The sequence below is a fragment of the Amphiura filiformis genome, chromosome 16 (genome assembly GCF_039555335.1).
Source record: "Amphiura filiformis chromosome 16, Afil_fr2py, whole genome shotgun sequence".
NCBI classification, from domain to species: domain Eukaryota; kingdom Metazoa; phylum Echinodermata; class Ophiuroidea; order Amphilepidida; family Amphiuridae; genus Amphiura; species Amphiura filiformis.
The window spans coordinates 29,710,228-29,730,479 of NC_092643.1; the positions used below are offsets into that span (position 1 = coordinate 29,710,228).

The following is a 20,252-nucleotide window of genomic DNA, read 5'->3' on the forward strand; positions in this document are numbered from 1 at the left end:
TCAAATTTATTCAGTTAAAGCTTTTGGATTAAGAGCTTTTTCAATCACTTAAATTTTTGACAGACAGATACTAGTGTTGTTTTGCAATCGACTAGTTAATTGATTTGTATTTAATTAGAATCTATAACTGTATTTAAAAAGTAGAAGATTCTAATTCATTTAGAATCTCTTTACGTAATAAAAAGTTTCAGAAAATGCAATTTAATATAGCGTCTTTAGAACAGTTACCAACGCGCTTTACATTTATTCTACTGCCACCACCATTTAGCTGCCAACAATAACGGCGCCAGTATGACTACCCCTATAGCAGCCCCCTATTTTGGTGGAAAAGAACAAACAAGATATAGTGTGTTGCCCAAGGGTATATCACTTTCGACCTGTTGGGGTTTGAACCTTGTGATCACGAGTCGAACGCCCTAACCATTTGGCCACCAAGCTCCAGTTCCTTTCAAAACGTCTAAACCACCGCATGAATCATGTCTGCATATGCTCATGCTGCATCTTCGCATCCAATGTGGCAGTGGACCGTGGGTTACCTTTTGGCTAGCCTCACTTAGGTTCTTCGTAATATTGTGAAGCACAAGTATTTTAATAAACAAAACTACATGGCGTTATGTAATCAGGGTAATTACATCAGAAAGCCTACTCTAGCGCAGTGTAATAAGCATTCTTGGTCATGGTGTATGGTTGTTAAACATGTGGTTTAATCAACTAAAAGAATGCAGGAAGGAATTGCTAGTAGACGACACCACTGGCAAAGGAAAAAAGGAAAATTATCAGACAAACATGGATTGTGTATGCACCATCTTTTTGTATACAAATCCGGTGGAATCGTAAACAGATTTATGCTGCGAATAAGTTTGTTCATAAATACTTTGGTGGTAGGGGGGACCAAAAAATTGTTGGGTCCTAAAAAGGGGGATAAAAAAATCATATCAGTCCTTAAAAAGGGATAAAAAAATTGAGGGTAAAATTCCGGGGTAAAATGTACGAGAAGGCATGTACATTCCAAAATTAATGTCAAGTATTCGATTTTGTAATCTCAAGCTACAAATCAACAAAATGTGCGCACTTTACAATTTGGGTGTAACACTATGACTCCAATGAGTAATAACTCCAAACGGTAATTTTTACCTAATGAGTTAATGACCACAGGGATAGTTCCCGGGGAGATGGGGGGATACATCCCCCCAATAAATATTTTGATAGGGGGGATGGTCCATACAATCATCCCCCAATGTTGACGCCTGTATATGGGTTTCTAACCAAAATTAACCCCATATTTGGTCATTTTACAATAAAAGGTGTCATTTTTTTTGACGCTTCGCGCAAATTAATTCCAGTTTCGTACTATATTTCACCAGTTTAGCTTCAATATGGCAATTTTTTCCGCGCATTTGTACCATAAACTTATTTTGTCTGCAAAAGGTGCTGTATTCACTGGACTTCAAGAAATTTTCTCCAAAAATGTAAAAAAGAAATCTATACCACTGTTAATGATGTATATTTTTGGTTTCTTTTTTAGGACATGAAGGGGGGGTGTCAAAAAATTTAGACGATAAAAGGGGGGATCAAAAAAATCCACCTTTTTTAGGGGGATCAAAATATTTTTGACGTCCGAGGTTCCAACTTTTCCACCCCCCCACCAAAGTATTTATGAACACTCCCACTCCCTTATGGGCAGATATATTTTTTAAAGGTGGTTATTGGTGTCACTCTTTTTTCTTGACGTCACGGTGAAAAGGACAATAGGGCGATCTTTGGGTGCTCGTGACACAATGCCGTCTGAGCTCTCAAGAGGAGATCGCATTGAAAGCATCCTAGATATGCGTTTTAACGCGGACCCGCCTCCGGATTCCATGCAAAGTGATTCAATATAACATGTAGGCTATAAGCAGGCCGTCACCGGGAAAATGGACAGTTTGTTTATTGAAAGAGTTTGATTGAGTACCCGTGTTGAGTAGGACTATCCGTGCAAGAATCGCTCACAAGGGGGGCACTGCATCGATACTCCGACAGTGTCACTCTACGGGTTTTTAAATACAATGGCATTATAAGGATTCTGACTTTTGGTTTTTTGGTTTTTAATTTAACTTTAATACAACCAGATTCATGTGTGTTCTCTCACAAACCATGCAGCAGTTCCACTCGTAAATTTATAGATCAAAGGATACTTTTCTGTATACTTTCTCTAGCTGAAGAAGACGAGGTCATTTCCTAAGTAATTTAATGTGACATTTACTCCGCACCAAATAGTCGTGCGATAGACTTTTTTTCATGCTCATTCACCTGTGTAGAAACGGTCTTAATCACGTGAAAAAGGCTAATAACAAAGCGCAAGCCCCGAAATCACAGTGTAAAAGCGATGGAGCGTAAACTGTCTCATTTGCATAACAAAGAACAACTTACATAAGAGCCAATGTCCTTATATCATTTGAAATGTGCATTGTGTATTGTGTATTGGACTACGTATGAAGAAAACTATTACAATGTTTGCAAAATTTTGTCATCCATAAACATAATTTTTTTTAATGTAATTTTTCTCTTGACACTGGGGAAAAGATCGCAGTAAAAAATATCCAAAAATATAAAATCCATATCTCACTCACGGAATGGAATATAATGTAGTATGATTACACAATTTCAACGTAACACATGCAATCAAGTAAATAAAAACACTGCCGACACTGAGACCCACTTCAGGTGATTCGCGTGAAAACACTTGCTCGTAATCACGTCAAATACCGATTGCATCCTGAATATAACCTAATAAATGCTAGCAATGATGTGCTCGATGTAGCAATGTAAATTTTACACAATACCGTAAAACTTCGTCTACAAGCATATATAGAGTGTTTTTTATGAAAGCTAAATTGATACGAAACTGCCGTAAAATGCCAATACGATGGATCGATCTATGTTTGTATACGCTTGTATCAATAATGTATTCACTCGATCTCCATAATGTTATAATATTCTGGATGGAGGGAGCCTGGATTAATTTAGCTTTCATCAAAAGCACTCTACATGCTTGTAGACGAGGTTTTACGGTATGTCGTTAACTCAATTCAGATTATTGGAATTATCGAAATGGTCAATAACTGATGTTGATATTACCAACTTCCGGCATAGGTTAAAGGTCAATTGTACCAAATTTGACCGTCGGGTAAAATAAGAAAATTATGCATTTACTTTTACACTAAAACAGCAGCTAACAGTCTTAAAAAACTTGCAAAACTCTATTGCTTTTGATTTTTTCTTCAAATCTTATTTATCGATTTTCATCAAGATGAAAGTAGTGAGTTACTATAAATGGAGATAAAGTATCCTTTTCGTGCTATTTTGATGTCAATATAGAACAGAATCTTGACCAAGTACCACTTTAACGTAACCAAACACCTGTGAATGTATTACAATTCGAGATTGTGTTTGCATACGGTACGGAACTATGCAAGTATTTGAAATCTGAAACCCACTTTAAGGGTACTTACATCTTTCGTCATTGTTTGAAGGAGGTCCTTGAAGAATTTGTCCAGTCCTTCTTCGTCAATGAAGCCACTTCCTGTATCAATGGAGGAAACAAACAATGAAACAATGTGTTATTTGAAGCATCGCTATCCTTGAAAAAAGAAAAGGAGAAATCTTTCTGTTTGGCGTTGTTGATGATGGAGAGCCAAGGATACTTGACAGCACGGCAAATATTTATGACGAAGGGGCCGAATTTGGCAACTCATGAAAGCAGTTAACAAATACATTTCAAGAAGTTGGCGATTGACTCACTGTTCAAAAATGGTTAAATGCATTCTTGTCATATTTTGTCGATACAATTTGATATATTTTGAGCCAGATGCTTCAAGATATAATTATTTTGTTGTTTTACGTGTTATAAGTATGAAGCTCGTTTCTAACATCTGTCCAGAGTGTCCCGAGCTTGCCATAGAAAGAAATATAAACATAAACACGCTACTTAATTAATAAGATATAACAGACTGCAAACAACAACAATCACAAAATATGCATATGAAGCAAACTGAAACAACATTATTGACCAAGAATATACACACACATTTCACCGGTAACTCTTTAGCGATAACCGATTAGCTGCTGTTAAATCGGCTTGTTCGTTTCTTGCTGAGTCAAAAATTACGAAAACAATATTGGTCAAGGACGCTCATCGCTGCATGCATGAATATAAAATCAGAATTTTGTCACACAACTCAGGTAAGTTATGCCACTTCTGTACGAAAGGAGGTCGATTGTGAGCCTTTGTAAAAGATGTATTTCATGAGCCACCGAACCAGACCCTACTACCTCCATGCCCAGAGGATGTATAAAGACATTCCCATAACCATACTCTCTAAATGTAAAAGAGTGAAAAACCACTCTGAATTTCAGAGTGAATTTAAGTTAGCTCTAAAAGAGTGGGGTTTAGCTCTAAAAGAGTGAAAACAGTACACATATTTCACTCGTGATTTTCGAGTGAGCCTCACTCGCTCAAAAGTGGCGCAAAATCTCACTCTTTCTTGGAGTGAACTGTCAGCCAATCAGAAGCGCCGAAAATCGGCCGATGTTTGTTGAACTTGTGTAACAAGATGGCGAACAGTGTACGTGAATGAATGGCGAAAAGAAAGCGGATTTGATGAAGAAATAGACAGCATACTAAATAGTGATTACATTTATGTGTAGGTCATAACTCGTAGCAAGTACACTTGGTCTGGAGACAACGGCGGCAGTAAGCTTAAGTCATATATGTGAGCAGTTTGTTACCGGCCCAGTTGCCGGTTTACATGTACGCATATGTAAGCTTATGTAGGTTACGCCGCATCACGCTTCTCCAGACTGTGGTCTGTAAAAATGGTATTTGCCAAGTGTTATGTCCAACACCTAAGTGTACTCACCATTGGGCTATTCCAGAAAATAGGTGCACACCCCCTATAGAGGAGTAAATTTTCAAACAAAGAAATGTCCGGATTTCCACGTCTGCTTTCTGAAAACGACTGGATTTCCAGTTGCCAATGTTACTGGAAAAAGCTTGGAAATCCAATCAAATGAAGGAAAAATCACGGAAATGTTGAAAATGAGCTCTCAAATTGAGGATTTCTGATTTAAAACTATTTTTCTGCAGGATTTTTTTGCCTTTGAACACTTTGAAAGTCTGGATTTCCAACAGTCACGACTGGACAAAAAGTCCGGATATCCGAACTCCTCTATGGGGGGTGTGCATCTATTTTCTGGAATAGCCCATTGTACAGTTTGACTATTAGCTTCACTAAATCCATAGTTTTTCATCATTCATCCCACACTGAAGTTCGACACATTGTGTATGTGCTTAAGCTTTAGACCAGTTCAATATTCCTAGATGGGGCCCTACCGTAACCTGGGGCCTAGCCTCACAACAATTTAAAGCACATAGTAGCTGTTATGAACTGCTGTGATATTCTTGTATATAAAATAGGCCTAAATGAATAAATAAATAAATAAATGCTCTTTTCTGATTCACTCTTTTCCGGAGTGAATTTTTTCACTCTTTCTTGAGAGTGAGCTTCACTCTAAAAGAGTTGTCACTCAGATGGCTCTTAGAAAGAGTGAGATTTCACTCTTTTTGAGTGATTTTTCACTCTTTCACATTTAGAGAGTACGTCTGGCTTTTGTATACATGTGGCACAGTTGACCATACCTTGCATTGGGATTGTGTGCAAATATCTGGTGTTTTCATCCTTTTATTTAATATTCAAAACATTGAGACTTATGAATAAAATTAATGTAGTGGGACATTAAGAATGTTTTCTATAAGAAAATCTAATTACTTTGATAAGTCTCAACTATATTAGCTCGTTGGCTGCAATTTTAAAATTACCATATTGTGTGTGTGGTAATGGGGACTTTGCCTTTAGGATTAGGTTATATTGATCAAATTTCACAATCATAGTGCATTGTAGGAATGCCTTTAAGCCTCCTCTGAAGCAGACCTAAAGGGGTCTTTGCATCCATTTTGTATTTTTACAACAAACAGCATTTAGATATTCACAAAAAGTAATGCATAATTTAGGGTTGCTGAGTGAACGTTTAGGCATTTTTGTACATATAACATATGTCTTGAATTAACCATTTATAGTTCTGGAGAGGGTACTTGCCCTCGCTATCTGCTGTGGCTTGATAGAGAGCGGAATAAAGAAGGCAGAAAAGTAGGTCATTGTCTCTCTTCCGTGAAATGTAAGACCTTATCGAAGAGTGGCAATGGGAATTCTCATTAATAATGAATCACAATAGAAGAAAACACGCTTCATTACACGGGAAAGCTGAAATTACTAATTCTGATCAAAATAAGGGATCATTTTGAGCTTTACAAAAGTGCTGCGTAAAACTGTATATACATTTGGTTTAAACAAACTAAGCTTTCAAAATGAAGTTGATCAGACCTTACACCATTAATTTGAAATTAGATGCGTTCACGAAGTAAGCTGTTCTGTTTTGCTCAATCAAGACGATTTAGGCGAATGTTGGCAAAACGAAACGACCTTGGGCTTTTATGAATAATGTATTTTCAAAAGCGAACCAGGCCTAATGGGGTCTTTGAATCCATTGCAGTGTATATGTTTTTAAGTTTGCTGAATGAACGTTTAGGCATTTTTGTATACCAAATACATATGTCCTGAATTAACCATTAGTTCAAAAGACAGGGAACTAGGCCATTTTGCTGCTTGTTTGTTACAACTGTTTGTATTAATTTGGCGAAGTGAAACTAAGGTTTCAAGATTAAGGTGCTCCGACCTTACACCGTTATTTTGAAATTAGATTGCATTCACAAAGTAAGATGTTATGTTTTGCTGAATCAAGACGGTTTAGGCGACTGTTTGCAAAACGGAACAGCCAATAGGTATTACCATTAAACACTATAGGTTGCAGGCCTTGTTCCTAAATCTATATTATCATCAATGCATCGTTTAGATTGATTTTGCCTGTGGTGTCGCCCAGTTCACTCAGTTATGACTGCGAAGGTTAATATTTCAGTTTCAGTTTACAGTGATTCTTCATTATTTTTTATTATTAGATGATAATTAACTGATGTTTAGCAGTGAAAGGTTTGTACTTGGATTCTATTCGGCAATAAGCAAGAGGTGATCACAATAATATGAAGTAGACATGTAAACTACATTTGTTGACGGTGTATTCTGTTGATCAAAAGAAATTTGTATTTGCCTTTGAAATGACATCGCCATCTAAAAAGCAGATAATTGATCCTGACAAGTGAAAATAGATTTTAATAATTTTATTATGAGCTCACGTTCTGTATACATTGTACACGTTGTCGCCAAATAAATTATTATTGAGGGTTGCTTATACGTGACTTCATACTCTTTCGCGATGAGCGATTAACTGCTGATAAATCGGCTTGTTCAGTCAGAAAGTTCTGATAATATATTGGTCAAGAAGCACTCATTGTAGCAGACATAAATATGAAATCAGAATAATATCTTTCACTCAGCTAAATTATCCCACTTCTATACCCTGTATACCGAAAGAAGGTCGATTGTGGGCTTTTATGAATAATGTATTTCACGAGCTACCGAACCAGGCCGAAAGGGAGCGCATCCAAAGTAATGCATATGTTTTTATGTTTGCGAAATTTACGCATTTTGTACCAAATATATATGTCTTGAATTAACAATTTATAGTTCAGAAGCGGTATTTTGCCTCGGCGGAGCGGAATAAAGACAACAGGAAACTAGGTCGTCTTTTTCTCTTTCATGAAATCTAAGAACCTTATTGAAGCGTGGCAATTGGAATTCTCATTATTAATAAGCCATGATATGAGCAGATGAGCTTACTAATTTTGATGAAAATAAAGAGATCATTTTGAGTTTCAAGTTTTGTTAGAAGGTGATAAAAGGAGTTTTCTTGCTGCTTTGTTAAAAATGTATGCATCTGGCGAAGTCAAATTAAGCTTTCAAAATAAAGTTGACCAGACCTTACACCATTAATTTGAAATTAGATTGCGTTCACGAAGTAAGATGTTACGTTTTGCTCAATCAAGACGATTTAGGCAAATGTTGGTAAAACGGAACGACACTGGGCTTTTATGAATAACGTATTTTAAAAGCTACCGAACCAGGCCTAAGGTGGTCTTTGCATCCATTGCAATGTAAATATTTTTAGGTTTGCTGAATGAACTTTTGAGCATTTGTGAACACCAAATACATTATGTTTTTTTTTTCCGCAGTTTGATCAGTATGCTTCGACTATATTTATAAATACGTATTTATAAATACGCACGTGACCCATGGGCACGACATACCAAGATCAGCAAGCGTGACCAAATCCTCACGCATTGACCACTATACAGAAAAGGATAGGAACTCTGTAGATAAATATCAAATTTAAGTATTAATTGAATAGCAAAATTTTTACACAAGGGGGATTCCGAATTTGTAATATGTTGACGAAGGACAAAATATTCAACGACGGAAACGTTTACAAAAGTTGAACAAAATAGACAACTTTGCTGAACAGTAGTATCATGTTGTTACGCCTTTGCATTCAAATTTATAGGAAGACCACCTAGAAAGCCACATCGAGCCTGTCTACAAGCTGTTATTTTAGCGCGGAGGTGGTCACGTGCGAATTTTAACGTATTTATAAATATAGTCGAAGCATACTGTTGATAGAGAGCGAAATAAAGAAGACAGGAAACTAGGTCATTTTGTCTCTTTTATGAAATATAAGAAGCTTATTGAAGAGTGGCAATTGGAATTCTCAATATTAATGAATCATAATACGAGATTGCATGCGAAGCTGAGCTTACTAATTTTGATCAATATGAAGAGATCATTTTAAGTTTAAAAAGGTGAAAAATGGGCTCTATTGCTACTTATTTGTTAACACTGTATGCATTTGGTGAAGTCAAACTAAGATTTCAACAATAAGGTGCTCGGATCTTAAACCATTATTGATATTATATTCCGTTCATTAAGATGTTATATTTCGCTTAATCAAGACTATTTAGGCGGCTGTTGGCAAAACGGAACGACCATCTTGCCCCTACATGTATATATTACCATAGATATAGATACAGGTCTTGTTTTTGCAAGGTCAACATTGGATACCATGCATATTGCCCGTTGGGATTGTTTCAATGTTTATCATCAATACATCGTTTTAGATCGATTTTGCTTATAGAGTCACACAGTTATCTCAGTTATGGCTGCTAAGGTTAATATTTCAGTCTTGATTTACCAATAAAATATTAACGAGTGCTTCTTTATCATTGCTATTAATAGATGATTAAATTAATGTTGTTATCATTTCACTTGCGAGTATAAAGGGGTCAGAATATTGCTTAGTTGAAGGTCGCTGTAATGGTATGAATATTCACCATTAATTCGATATCAGGCCATTTCCGCTTAGTTGTACATAATTTATTTATAATTCACAAAATTGTTCAGGCCACTGATTATTAAATACAAGGGAGAGATAGCCATAATTCAAGTTGTTGCTCGTATAGTCACCATCTCCTATATATAATTAGTATTTTGCTTTAGGCTGGGTCGTGATCAGCAGAATCCTTATGATTAATTTAATATTAGTTTTCTTGCGCTTGGTTGAATAGCTACACGGCTTCATTTATATTTAGAGAAATTGTTTAGGTGACCGATTGCAGACGAAATTATCTTTACTGAATTGTGTATGAGATGCAACGAGCGTTACGGTTATGGACTTGGAACTTATAAACAATATGCTAGCCAGGAACAGTAACGAATAGAGAGTGATATTATATTTGCATGACCAGGCATGTCGTTAATGACACTTTAAATATTTAGGACTAATTTTCTTTACCAATATAATATACGAGATATAATATATAGTAATATATAGTAGTAGTATTTATATTAGGCTTTTGAGCGATACAACAAAATTAGATATTGTATAGTTTCTTTGCAAAATACCCGGATAAAGTACATTATTATTTATATCAGGCTTTTGAGCGATACAATAAAACTGTATATTGTACAATATTTTCAAAATACCCGGATGCAATACAATATTTCTTGAATATTGTACGCGTATCGCGTATGCGTCGCGCGTTACCATGGTGACGGCACCAACACGCGTCATGATACAACAGCACAACAATACACTACAGACATCGTAACGGCTCACAGGAGATTTCGTAGGCCTACTGTATAAACAAGTAAAATCACAAACTTAATTCGCGTCAATTCTGGATGATGATAACCTTAGGAAATATAATCCACATCTACAAATAAACCTATATATAATTATTCCGAAAGTGTCTTTGGAGAGTAAAGAGCAGAAAACAAGAAGGTCAAAAGGTAAGCTTACATTACAATACACATTGGTTAAACCCGGTGGTGGCTAGGTAAGCTTAAATTTTCATTTTACCGCATAGCAAAAGCCTGATATAAATAATAATAATAATATTGAATGGCTTATTTTCGTGTGATACAAGATATATTGCACTCGATAGAAAAATATTGCACTCGTCTTCGACTCGTGCAATATTTTTCTATCTCGTGCAATATAGTCTTGTATCACACTCAAAGCCATTCAATATTATATAAATATTGTACGCGTATCGCGTACGCCATCGCGTGTCACCATGGTCACGGCACCTGACAGCACCAACATGCATCACAATACAACAAAACTACAACACGGCCACCGTACCGGCTCACAGGAGATTTTATAAACAAGTAAAACCACACACTTAGGCCTAATTTACGGCAATTCTGGATGATGAATAACCTAGAATGTAATCCATGTCTACAAAGAAACCTGTATATTTTCCGAATTTGTCTTTGGGGATGGAAAGAGCAGAAAACAAGAAGGTCAAAAGGTAAGCTTAGGCCTACATAATTACAATACGCATTGGTTGGCCCGGTGGCTAGGTAAGCTTAACTTTTTATTTTACCGCAGAGAGAAAGCCTGATATAAATAATAATAATAATAATAATATTGAATGGCTTATTTTTGTGTGATACAAGAATATATTGCACTCAATAGAAAAACATTGCACTCGTCTACGACTCGTGCAATATTTTTCTATCTCGTGCAATATATTCTTGTATCACACTCAAAGCCATTCAATATTATATAAATATATGCATGAACATGATTACTATATGCCCGGTTGAATACCATAGTGTGATAAAATCATAAAACACGTATTTTGTTTCGTGAACTTTACCTTTGAAAGCATAACCTAGTTCAGTTTTTGTGAATATAGTTAAATCATGATAAATTAAAAGAATTAACATGCAATTTGATTCAAACTTGACTTGACAAACTTGACATGTAAAATTACATTAATGATGAAAAAGCTGTTCCAAATGCTGAAAGGGTATTTACATAATTTCCGTGTAGCTTTATACCTACTCCTTTTTGGGATATACATTAACCACCTGGTTATAATTATATATATCTTTCAATCACTGGATTAAAATCAACCAACGCTCACTACCCAAGCACGTTTTGAATTCATCCCTTATATCACGACGAAGCTCGTGGTAGTTAATGGAGATGATCACCAGACGTGTTTTGCAAAATGGCGTTGTTTACCTGTACGTTCCGTGTGTAAGTTCAGCAAGTTCACCTACAACCAACTGCAAGATACTATACGTTTCTAAGTAATTACCTTGTTGTGCAGTCTAAGTATTAAAGGGATTATGGGTGGATACTAGAGAAAACATAGTTGTCTTTTGTTAACTATTTTAAGTGTTATCTAATGTCCTATAAATACCAAATGACAACTTAAGGGACGAAATCAAAACTCGTCCGGTTCCGTCCGGCTGCTTTTGTTCTAAACAATGGTAACCGGACGGAACCGGCGGTCAACCGTTTTGATTTCATCCCTAAACCAATTGTGTCACGTTAGTTTTTCCTGCTCATCTCTCCACCTCTCTCAATGAAAAACAGAGTATGTGTATTGAACAAACATTTTATACATGTTGTAATACCGGTGACATATCTCAACTTCCCCTATTCTCTCTTTAGTTTTCTGCTCATTTCTCTGTCTCTCTCCGTCCCTTTTGTTTACATGTTTACACTACCACTCCCTCTCTCTCCTTTCTCTTCTTTCTCCACTTTGTCTTTCTTTTCAATGAGATGCCTTCAGAGTACACATTTAGCGTAGTGTACTATTGGTGTAATCGTGTTGTACAAATATGTTATTTGGATAGTATATTGACATTAAGGCTAATAAAACGTTTTAGATTCAATTAGTGACTATTTGTGTGCACTTGTCACAATCCTATAACCGTATGATCATGACATATTGCTATCAAGACCCTGAAGTATGGATATTAGATCTATAATTAGCTGGCAAAGTCATAATTGGAAAAGATGCTTTTGCATTCCCCTATTTGATACTCTAAGAACCTATATCATAATCCGTTGTTCATAGAATATTAAAGATGACTCATTTTATATACAAGTTCAAATGTCATAATATTTTTTTGATTGATGTGCAAATAAAACAACTTCAACGTTTGATGCAATTTCCAGAACACTTGGATTCATATACCTGTCGGGCCGTTAATGCTTTGTATTTCGACGTTGTATTACAACAGTATTAGCCTTGTGTTTTTTGTTTTGCTTATTTTTTGTCGTAGTAGTTTGGCGGGAAACATTAACCATAATAGCATATTTTTTTTTACATTTACCTTTGCGATGATACCCAGAATATATTGCAAAGTGCATCTTCGTCGGTGCGCACATTGTCACTGCGCACATTAAAATGCGAAGTAACGATGTGCGAATCAGCGATGGCGTATTCTCGGTTAAATTCGCAAAGGCTTTTGAGAATTACAGAAATGACCTATTGACCCGATACAAAGCGAGTACTATATATGTTCGTTTGATCTTACATTTGTTCGGTGTGGTAAGTCCAACAGTCTCTTCACTACAGTGCTAATATTAAGCATTGTACAACAGTCTTCAAGTGCTAATATTGAGCACTTAAGTGCACAGTACTTCGGTACAGTGATAGCGCCCTCTGTTTGTCAAACTTCACTTTAGAACGTATTTGCAAGGTCATTACATTGAGGTTACTCAAGATTACTCCAGGTAACTCAAAATACGTACTAAAGTGAATTTTGACAAACAGAGGGCGCTATCACTGTACTAAAGTATTATGTACTTATGTGCTTAATATTTGCACTTAAAGACTGCTTTACAGTGCTTCATATTAGCACTATTGTAAAGAGACTGGGTTGGGTAAATCAAACGTAATATTGTAACGGTACGAGTAATATTAAAGTTGTGAAACTTACTGTTCTGGTTTTTTTTTATCTGTTTTTGGATCATGTTTAAAAAACACCCCGATTAATTACATACAAAATGTTCTCAATTTACTCAACTCAAGTTCTCTGTGTAAACATAACCTTAGTTTTTGGGAAAGTATAGCTTCTCTTAAATTGCTTCGTTGCGATAATTATTTCTAATATATTGCAGCCAATATCATAACGATCAAGAATAACCACGTATGAAATTAAAATTATTGAAGTGACACATGATACGAAGCGCGAGTCAAGTTTTCACAATATTGTCTATGCAGCAAGTGAAATTGATATTATTAAAGGTAAGCTTAAATCTACATAATATTATGTAATGGAGATTTTCTTTCAATTCATTACCATTTATTACATATCTATACTAGTGTCATATTTCCATGCGTATCATATTTTCATTTGAAAACACATCAACATTATCTTAATGTACTTTATCAGTCTTGTAACAATACAACAGTCAGTGACAGTAGTCCATCCAGAAGGTTCAACTATCGTAGTTTAGCGCGATGTCGTTGCTCACTTAACTCAGATCATTGATCGTTCTATATACAATAGCGTCACTAGTAATAAGTCACTAGTAACTTTTCTCCTTTACACTTCAGGAAAATGTTAACAGCTCTGGAGGCAAAGTTTAACATCCCGGGAGGCAGTAAGTCAGGCCTATGTCATGTCGAGTCATTTTATATGACACATGTAGAACAAAAGATCTTAGTTATACGCATCTTATTGATTCAAAACTGTCATTGACAACTATTGACGGAAACTTGCCAACTTAAACTTAATATTTTTCGACAACGACCTGTTACAATCATCAGGAAATAGTGAGTGGTTGATAGTATTCTCCAACACTAAATTCACCCAAAGCGTTCATGAGTGGCAAAAACATGACATGTGTGACAATAGATATTTGCAAAGATAAGTTGGACATATTCCTTGAATATGTTTCGTTGACAATTTACAATTTATCAGAACGGGTTAGCCTTTATTCATTGCATAATATTCAACAGATATTACACCTCATATAGATTACTATGTAAAATTAAATTGAGTCAAACTCAATATTTTTTATTGAAATTGCAAAGTAAATTAGAATATTTTCCCTAAACTGTTTCCAGAGGCAACGCACAAGTTTATACTTGTTTCACATTTAAGTTGTAAGCATAACACCACATCTGATACTTACAGACTATTCAGTTACATGGGCACTCCTCTCTGTAATTATTTACTTATTGTGATGATAGATTTGCAGATTAACCTAAATAGGAGTGTCTTCAGGGATTGAAAGTGAGCTAATGCTTCTTAGAAATAATTACCTCGATAGGTAAAATACTCGGCTATAACTCTGCATTTGATTTTTCAAGTCTTCAGAAATTACTTGTATACGTATTCAAAGTAAATAAAATAACGCGATTGAAGTAAATTAAACTTGGTTTTGACTTGCTATGCTTGTCAATATCAAATATGTACATAAATGAATTACATTCGTAGTCTACGGATACTGTGATTAGAATTAATTGTTTACATTGGACTAATATATCTTCTGGTGATGGTGAATCTTAGCATTTCGATTTGAGGAGAGTAAACATTATGAGACCCAATCCAAAAGTCCTTCACCTTTTTCAATATCTAAAGAACAAGCGAACAAACACAAACAGTATCAAGGTATATCCTCAGTTCCCACAACAACTTTGTAGGTTTTATCAAATTATTTCACAATGCCTGGATCCAGTAAAGGTGTCAAGGTTTTAAAAGGTTAGACCTATGCAGTCAAAGTTTTGACCTCCTCCAAATTCACGAAACAAGGAGAATAATCCAATGAGCCGAAATCATTTCCTTCCATGGATACTGAAATACAAAGCAATAGGATTTTGCTGCAACTGAATACAAAAGCAATAGTATTTTGCTGTAACTTTCAAATCTTGGCTTACGTTTATTCAAGTGTATGCTGTGGCATCAATATTGGGACCATTGCAACAAATGAGGTGTCATAGTGTGCAGAAATAAATTCTCGATTGCACATCCCCAATTTGGCATAAGATTGACCGTTTTGGAATAATGATTAGCTATTCATTAAGGGGGTACCTATAAGTAGGTATTTATGTCTGAAAGAGTAAGAGTGTATGTGCCTGTGTTTGGTAGGGGGTGGTCGTTGTATGTTGTTGGTGTGTCTGAGGTGCGCGGTGCAAGTGAGTGTAAGACTACAGTGTCGTTGTGCACAATGAACTTAGCTTCTTCTTTTTCTTTTTACATATCAATAATTAAGCACACAAAATTTGAATCTACTGCAAAAATACGAGTGGGCTTCAACAGAACCATTTCAAGATTAAGTCTAATCAAAACAAAGTCCAAGTACAGATAAAATTGTATGATCTTCATGGAACCAACACCCACGAAATCTACTTATGATTTTTGACACATGTATTCAAATATTACCGCATGTTTTTGGAAAAATAGGTAAAGTTTTGAAATCCAGATAATACTTCAGTATCAGATATGACCTAGAAACACGTTGTGTTTAGCACAGGTGTGTAATATGTGTGAAGTGTCATAACCAGATACCTACTAGTGACAACTCATTTGAAATTCATATTGCTTCTATTTTGAAAGGCATATATACATCCACGCCATTATGAAGCTCAAATTACACTTCAAGATTTATCTATGTTATTCTGTTTTCAAAACACTGAAGTACTATGAGTAGCATTTTGTATATTTATGCCTGTCATGTTTATGAATCATACCGCATCAATTATGCATAGAAAATTATACTAACGTGACGTTAACTGTAGGTTACGTTTGTGAAGGTTAATTTTGATTTTTAAAGGAAGTTGAGAATGCTTTGGAGTTATAAGATGAAAGAAGGGCATAAGTAAAGCAAAGAGACAGCTGTGGCAGAGGACGATGACGAAGAAGAAAGATGACGAGAAGAAAGAATTACAAAGGGAAATAAGAAAGATGACGAGAAGAAAGAATTATAAACAAAGGAGAAGAAGAAAGACATGAACGATGACGAGAAGAAAGAATTACAAACAAGGAAAAGAAGAAAAGAAGGAGAAGCAAAATAGAACAAATACAAAAGGAAAGATGAAGAAGAGTAAGAAAATTCAAAATTAGAAAGGTGAAGAAAGCGGGAAGCAGAATGATGCCAATGGGCTCAAGAAGAATTAAAAATCGAAAGATCAGCTAGGAATCCACCTCCTTACAATAAACCAGAATACCAATTGCATGCCATGATGTACTCTCAAATCAAAACAATATCAATTCGATTGCAGATGTCGATGTTCATGATGCAACGACCCTCTTTGAACAAATTATAATCTTTCGCCACAGTAGCCAGCGCACATAAACGTTGAAAAAACAACCAGTGCATCTGAACGGAATCGAACCGGCGACCTTCGTAATACTAGCAACTCGTAATACTCTAACCAACTGAACAAACTGAACAACAAAGTGACGCTGGAGAAGAGCGGAAGGTATAAATAATAGGTATTAAACCACCCTCTTTCTTTTAGATTTATTTGCTTGTAGTTTTTGAACAGGATACATCAGAAATGTGGCGACTGTATGGTCAATTTCGATTATGTAACGATTGTCTCACGATTGTTTAACTATCCGACCTTTCAAGGCTTATCGTGATTTGCAAGCTCGATAGTGAAGACTTCCTTTCGGGGAATATATTAGAACTTGATCAGTTCTCTCGGATCGCGATGTCCAAACAGGTGAGGCGCGTAGCGTCGACACCGACGCTCGCAGCGCCGAGACGTGAAGTAGTCGCGTATCGCCGACATCGAGGCGCGTTAGCGCCAATGCATCAGAGAAGTGAGATTGCTTGTGGATCTGTGATCAGACGTCACAATTGCTGGTGTATTTGCAGAGGCTCTATACTAGAGTTAGGAATATATGTCAAATCGATTTTAGCAACCTCAAATTTGCATTGGACCTGTACTACGCCAGATGTTTGTTTCGCATGATAACCATGCATCTATTACCAACCATGCCTCCAAGGGGTAACGTATACTTACTCTCACAACGATCTTATACGTGTCATGTTTTCCTCAACGTACACAAATTTTGTACCATAATATCTGTAACCACAAATCTTGATGATTACCGAGTCCGAACACACCCCCGTACTATATCGCGATATACATACAAAATGTACGTGATTAGAAGCGTAAAGTTAAATCCAAAAAGGTCATTTATAACTCAATCAAGAGGGAGTGATTTTTGCCAGCTGGATTTGTGTTCAACAATGGAATAGCTTTAATCGATGGAAGCATCATCATCGACTGCGTAATTATCTAACGTATTGGAAATGAGATCTTATTTGGCCTAACATGATCATAAGCTATATGCAGCTGGATCTCCTGTTATCAATGTCAACATATTTTGTATTATACACGGTGTCTCAATAAAATATTGGCCCTGTGGATTTGGGGAATTAACTTAAAATATCAGCAGTAACGTTAAAACTTTTCTTAAAGATTACAAAACCACGAAGTGTCTTCTTTTAAATGGTGCAAAAATCATCCAATTCCGTTCGCTCATCATTGAGATAATTAGTAGGGATGCACACTGTCAATACAGTTTCCACTAGAACGATTTTTCATTTACTGTGTGCGTGCACTCACACACGTATTGTCTATGGAGAAACTGATCGATACAAGAAATCCCAGGCCTCTTAAATGGCGTACATACTTGTTTTGATCCAAATGTAGGCCTATATCAGGGTGTTTCAAGAAATTCCTGATTCCACCAGAAAACATTAACCAAACTTTTTCCTGATTGGTCAGCAAATAGAGAGGACATTCCTTCATGAAGAGATCAACTTTTTTAATGAAAAATTTAATGAGATGAGAACTACAACAGGTTGAAGTGACACCATTCCGTGCATCAGGTGTTCAAACGCAATTATCTCCGAATTTGGAGTGAATCAGACAAGCAAACTTACATAGTCATAAAATGTAAGAAAAGAAGAAAAAGAAGACAAAATGTACAGGATGTTAAGAAATTTAAGAATGTTTAAGCCTACCGCGGCCCATCTCAAATCAATACACTTCTCACTACCATGTCCATTTCATATGCTATCCATCATGGCTTCCATGCACACACAGTGTATTGCTCAATGTAGTCATGGTAGTAAAGATAACCTTTGAGTTGGAGCAAATTTCTCAAAATTGGTAGTGATTAATGTTACCAAACTTATGCCATGATGAAATATAATAATTTTTGAAGATAAAATGTGCTGACCTTAAAGATTGAACAATGTTTAAGACTACCGTTATTCATTTGAAATAATGCACTTATTGTTCATCTCCTCTATGGACATATTTTCCATGGCGGCCATCTATGATCATGCTTGCGGTTTCACCAAACAAACTATGGGTTTTGAGGTCTTATATTTTTTGTTGTATGTCAACAAAATCGATTTAATTTTCAGGATAATCTTATTTTCATGTTGTTATAAGCAAATATAATGTTCCAGATAACGCTAGTTAATAAATACATTAAGAAAAAGTACCTTAAAATTGCACTTTCAGTCAGTATTCCTTTTTGGACTTTAACTTTTTAACATGTTCTAGCAGCCCTATATAAAACCGTGACACTCAAAAGGCCATATCTCTGAAATGAAACGTCCGATTAAGATTATTTAAACGCCAAAATGTTTCTTTCATCAATTCCCAGCCAATAAGTTAGGTCTGAATCAATTTAAAAGTACTTCAATTTTTAGTGGACATGCCTATAATTAGGATTGTACAAATAGACTTAATTTAGGGCCTTTCCAATGGGGCAATACACACGAACAATAAAGTGTTGCATTGTATTTTAGAATCAAGAAAGAAAGAAATGAAGTAAATTATACAGCTGTTAAGCTCCCAAAGCTGGTACATTTGTGCACTTAGTGATGAAAGCATGAATAGAAGGAGATAATATGCCTGATCAGCAATATAAATAAATATCACAAAAATGTCTTTCACACCTCTGTTTGGGTTAACAGTGAATATATCTTGTAAAAAATATTGCTTTAAAAATTATTTTTTTGGAGAGGGGATTGGGGGCAAAGTGAATTTTAGGGATGAATCAACAAATTTTGTGCAAAATTTCCGCAACCTGAAAATTGTTGTAATTTGGGTTGGGGAAAGGAACATATGGGGGAAAGCCCCTTCCTCCCCTGCACTGTCACTGTTGCTTACCAATTTCAGAAGCAACAGCAGAACTGGCCTTTAAAATGAAGTGGTTGAAATAATTGATTCTAAATAAAGTGGTTCTATCAAAGTAAAAGTATTGATGGTGAAACAAGCAAAAATTGATGAATAGCACCAATAACAGAACAGCGTTTAGCACAGGTGTGTAATGTGTGTGAAGTTAATATTGCAGATATACCATGACCAGCTCATTTGCAATTCATACTGCAAATATAAATGAAGAAGAAAAGAAAAAAGACGAAGAGAAGAAAGTACAAACAAAGGAAAAGACAAAAAGAACAAATACAAAAAGAAAAAAGTGAAGAAAGAGGGAACCATAAAGCCGAGTGAGGCTAATGGTCTCAAGACGAAAGAGGCAAAGACAAACTGGAAATACCTCCTATGTGCAAGAATACGACTTGCACGCGCATGTACTTTCCAATCAAAAATAATATCAATTTGATTGTAGATGTCGATGTTCACGATACAACCACCCTCTTTCTTTTTAGATTAACTTTACGTATCAATGTCCGGTCACATACATCTCTATTTGATCTGAGCGCAAGAACACCGTAAGTCCACTTGACCCCTCAACGAAACTATACGCAACTTTAGTGTATACATGTTGAGGGGCAAGTGGACTTACGGTCTGCTTGCACTCAGGTCTTCATTTAAAGCTGATTCCATTTGGATTTGCCTCTAAGGTTTCTAAACAGGATACAATATCAGAAATGTGGCGACAGTATGGTTAACTTTCGAT

General features: G+C 35.8%; 1 protein-coding gene across 2 annotated transcripts in view; it reads right to left on the reverse strand.

Moving 5' to 3' along the window:
* Positions 1–20,252, reverse strand: part of LOC140135852 (calretinin-like) — a 176,979-nt gene that overhangs the window by 76,815 nt on the left and 79,912 nt on the right. For both annotated transcript variants that reach the window (XM_072157491.1, XM_072157492.1), the window contains exon 2: positions 3,492–3,562. In XM_072157491.1, coding sequence (XP_072013592.1) covers positions 3,492–3,562 — 71 coding nt within the window. The remainder of the gene's footprint in view (positions 1–3,491; positions 3,563–20,252) is intronic.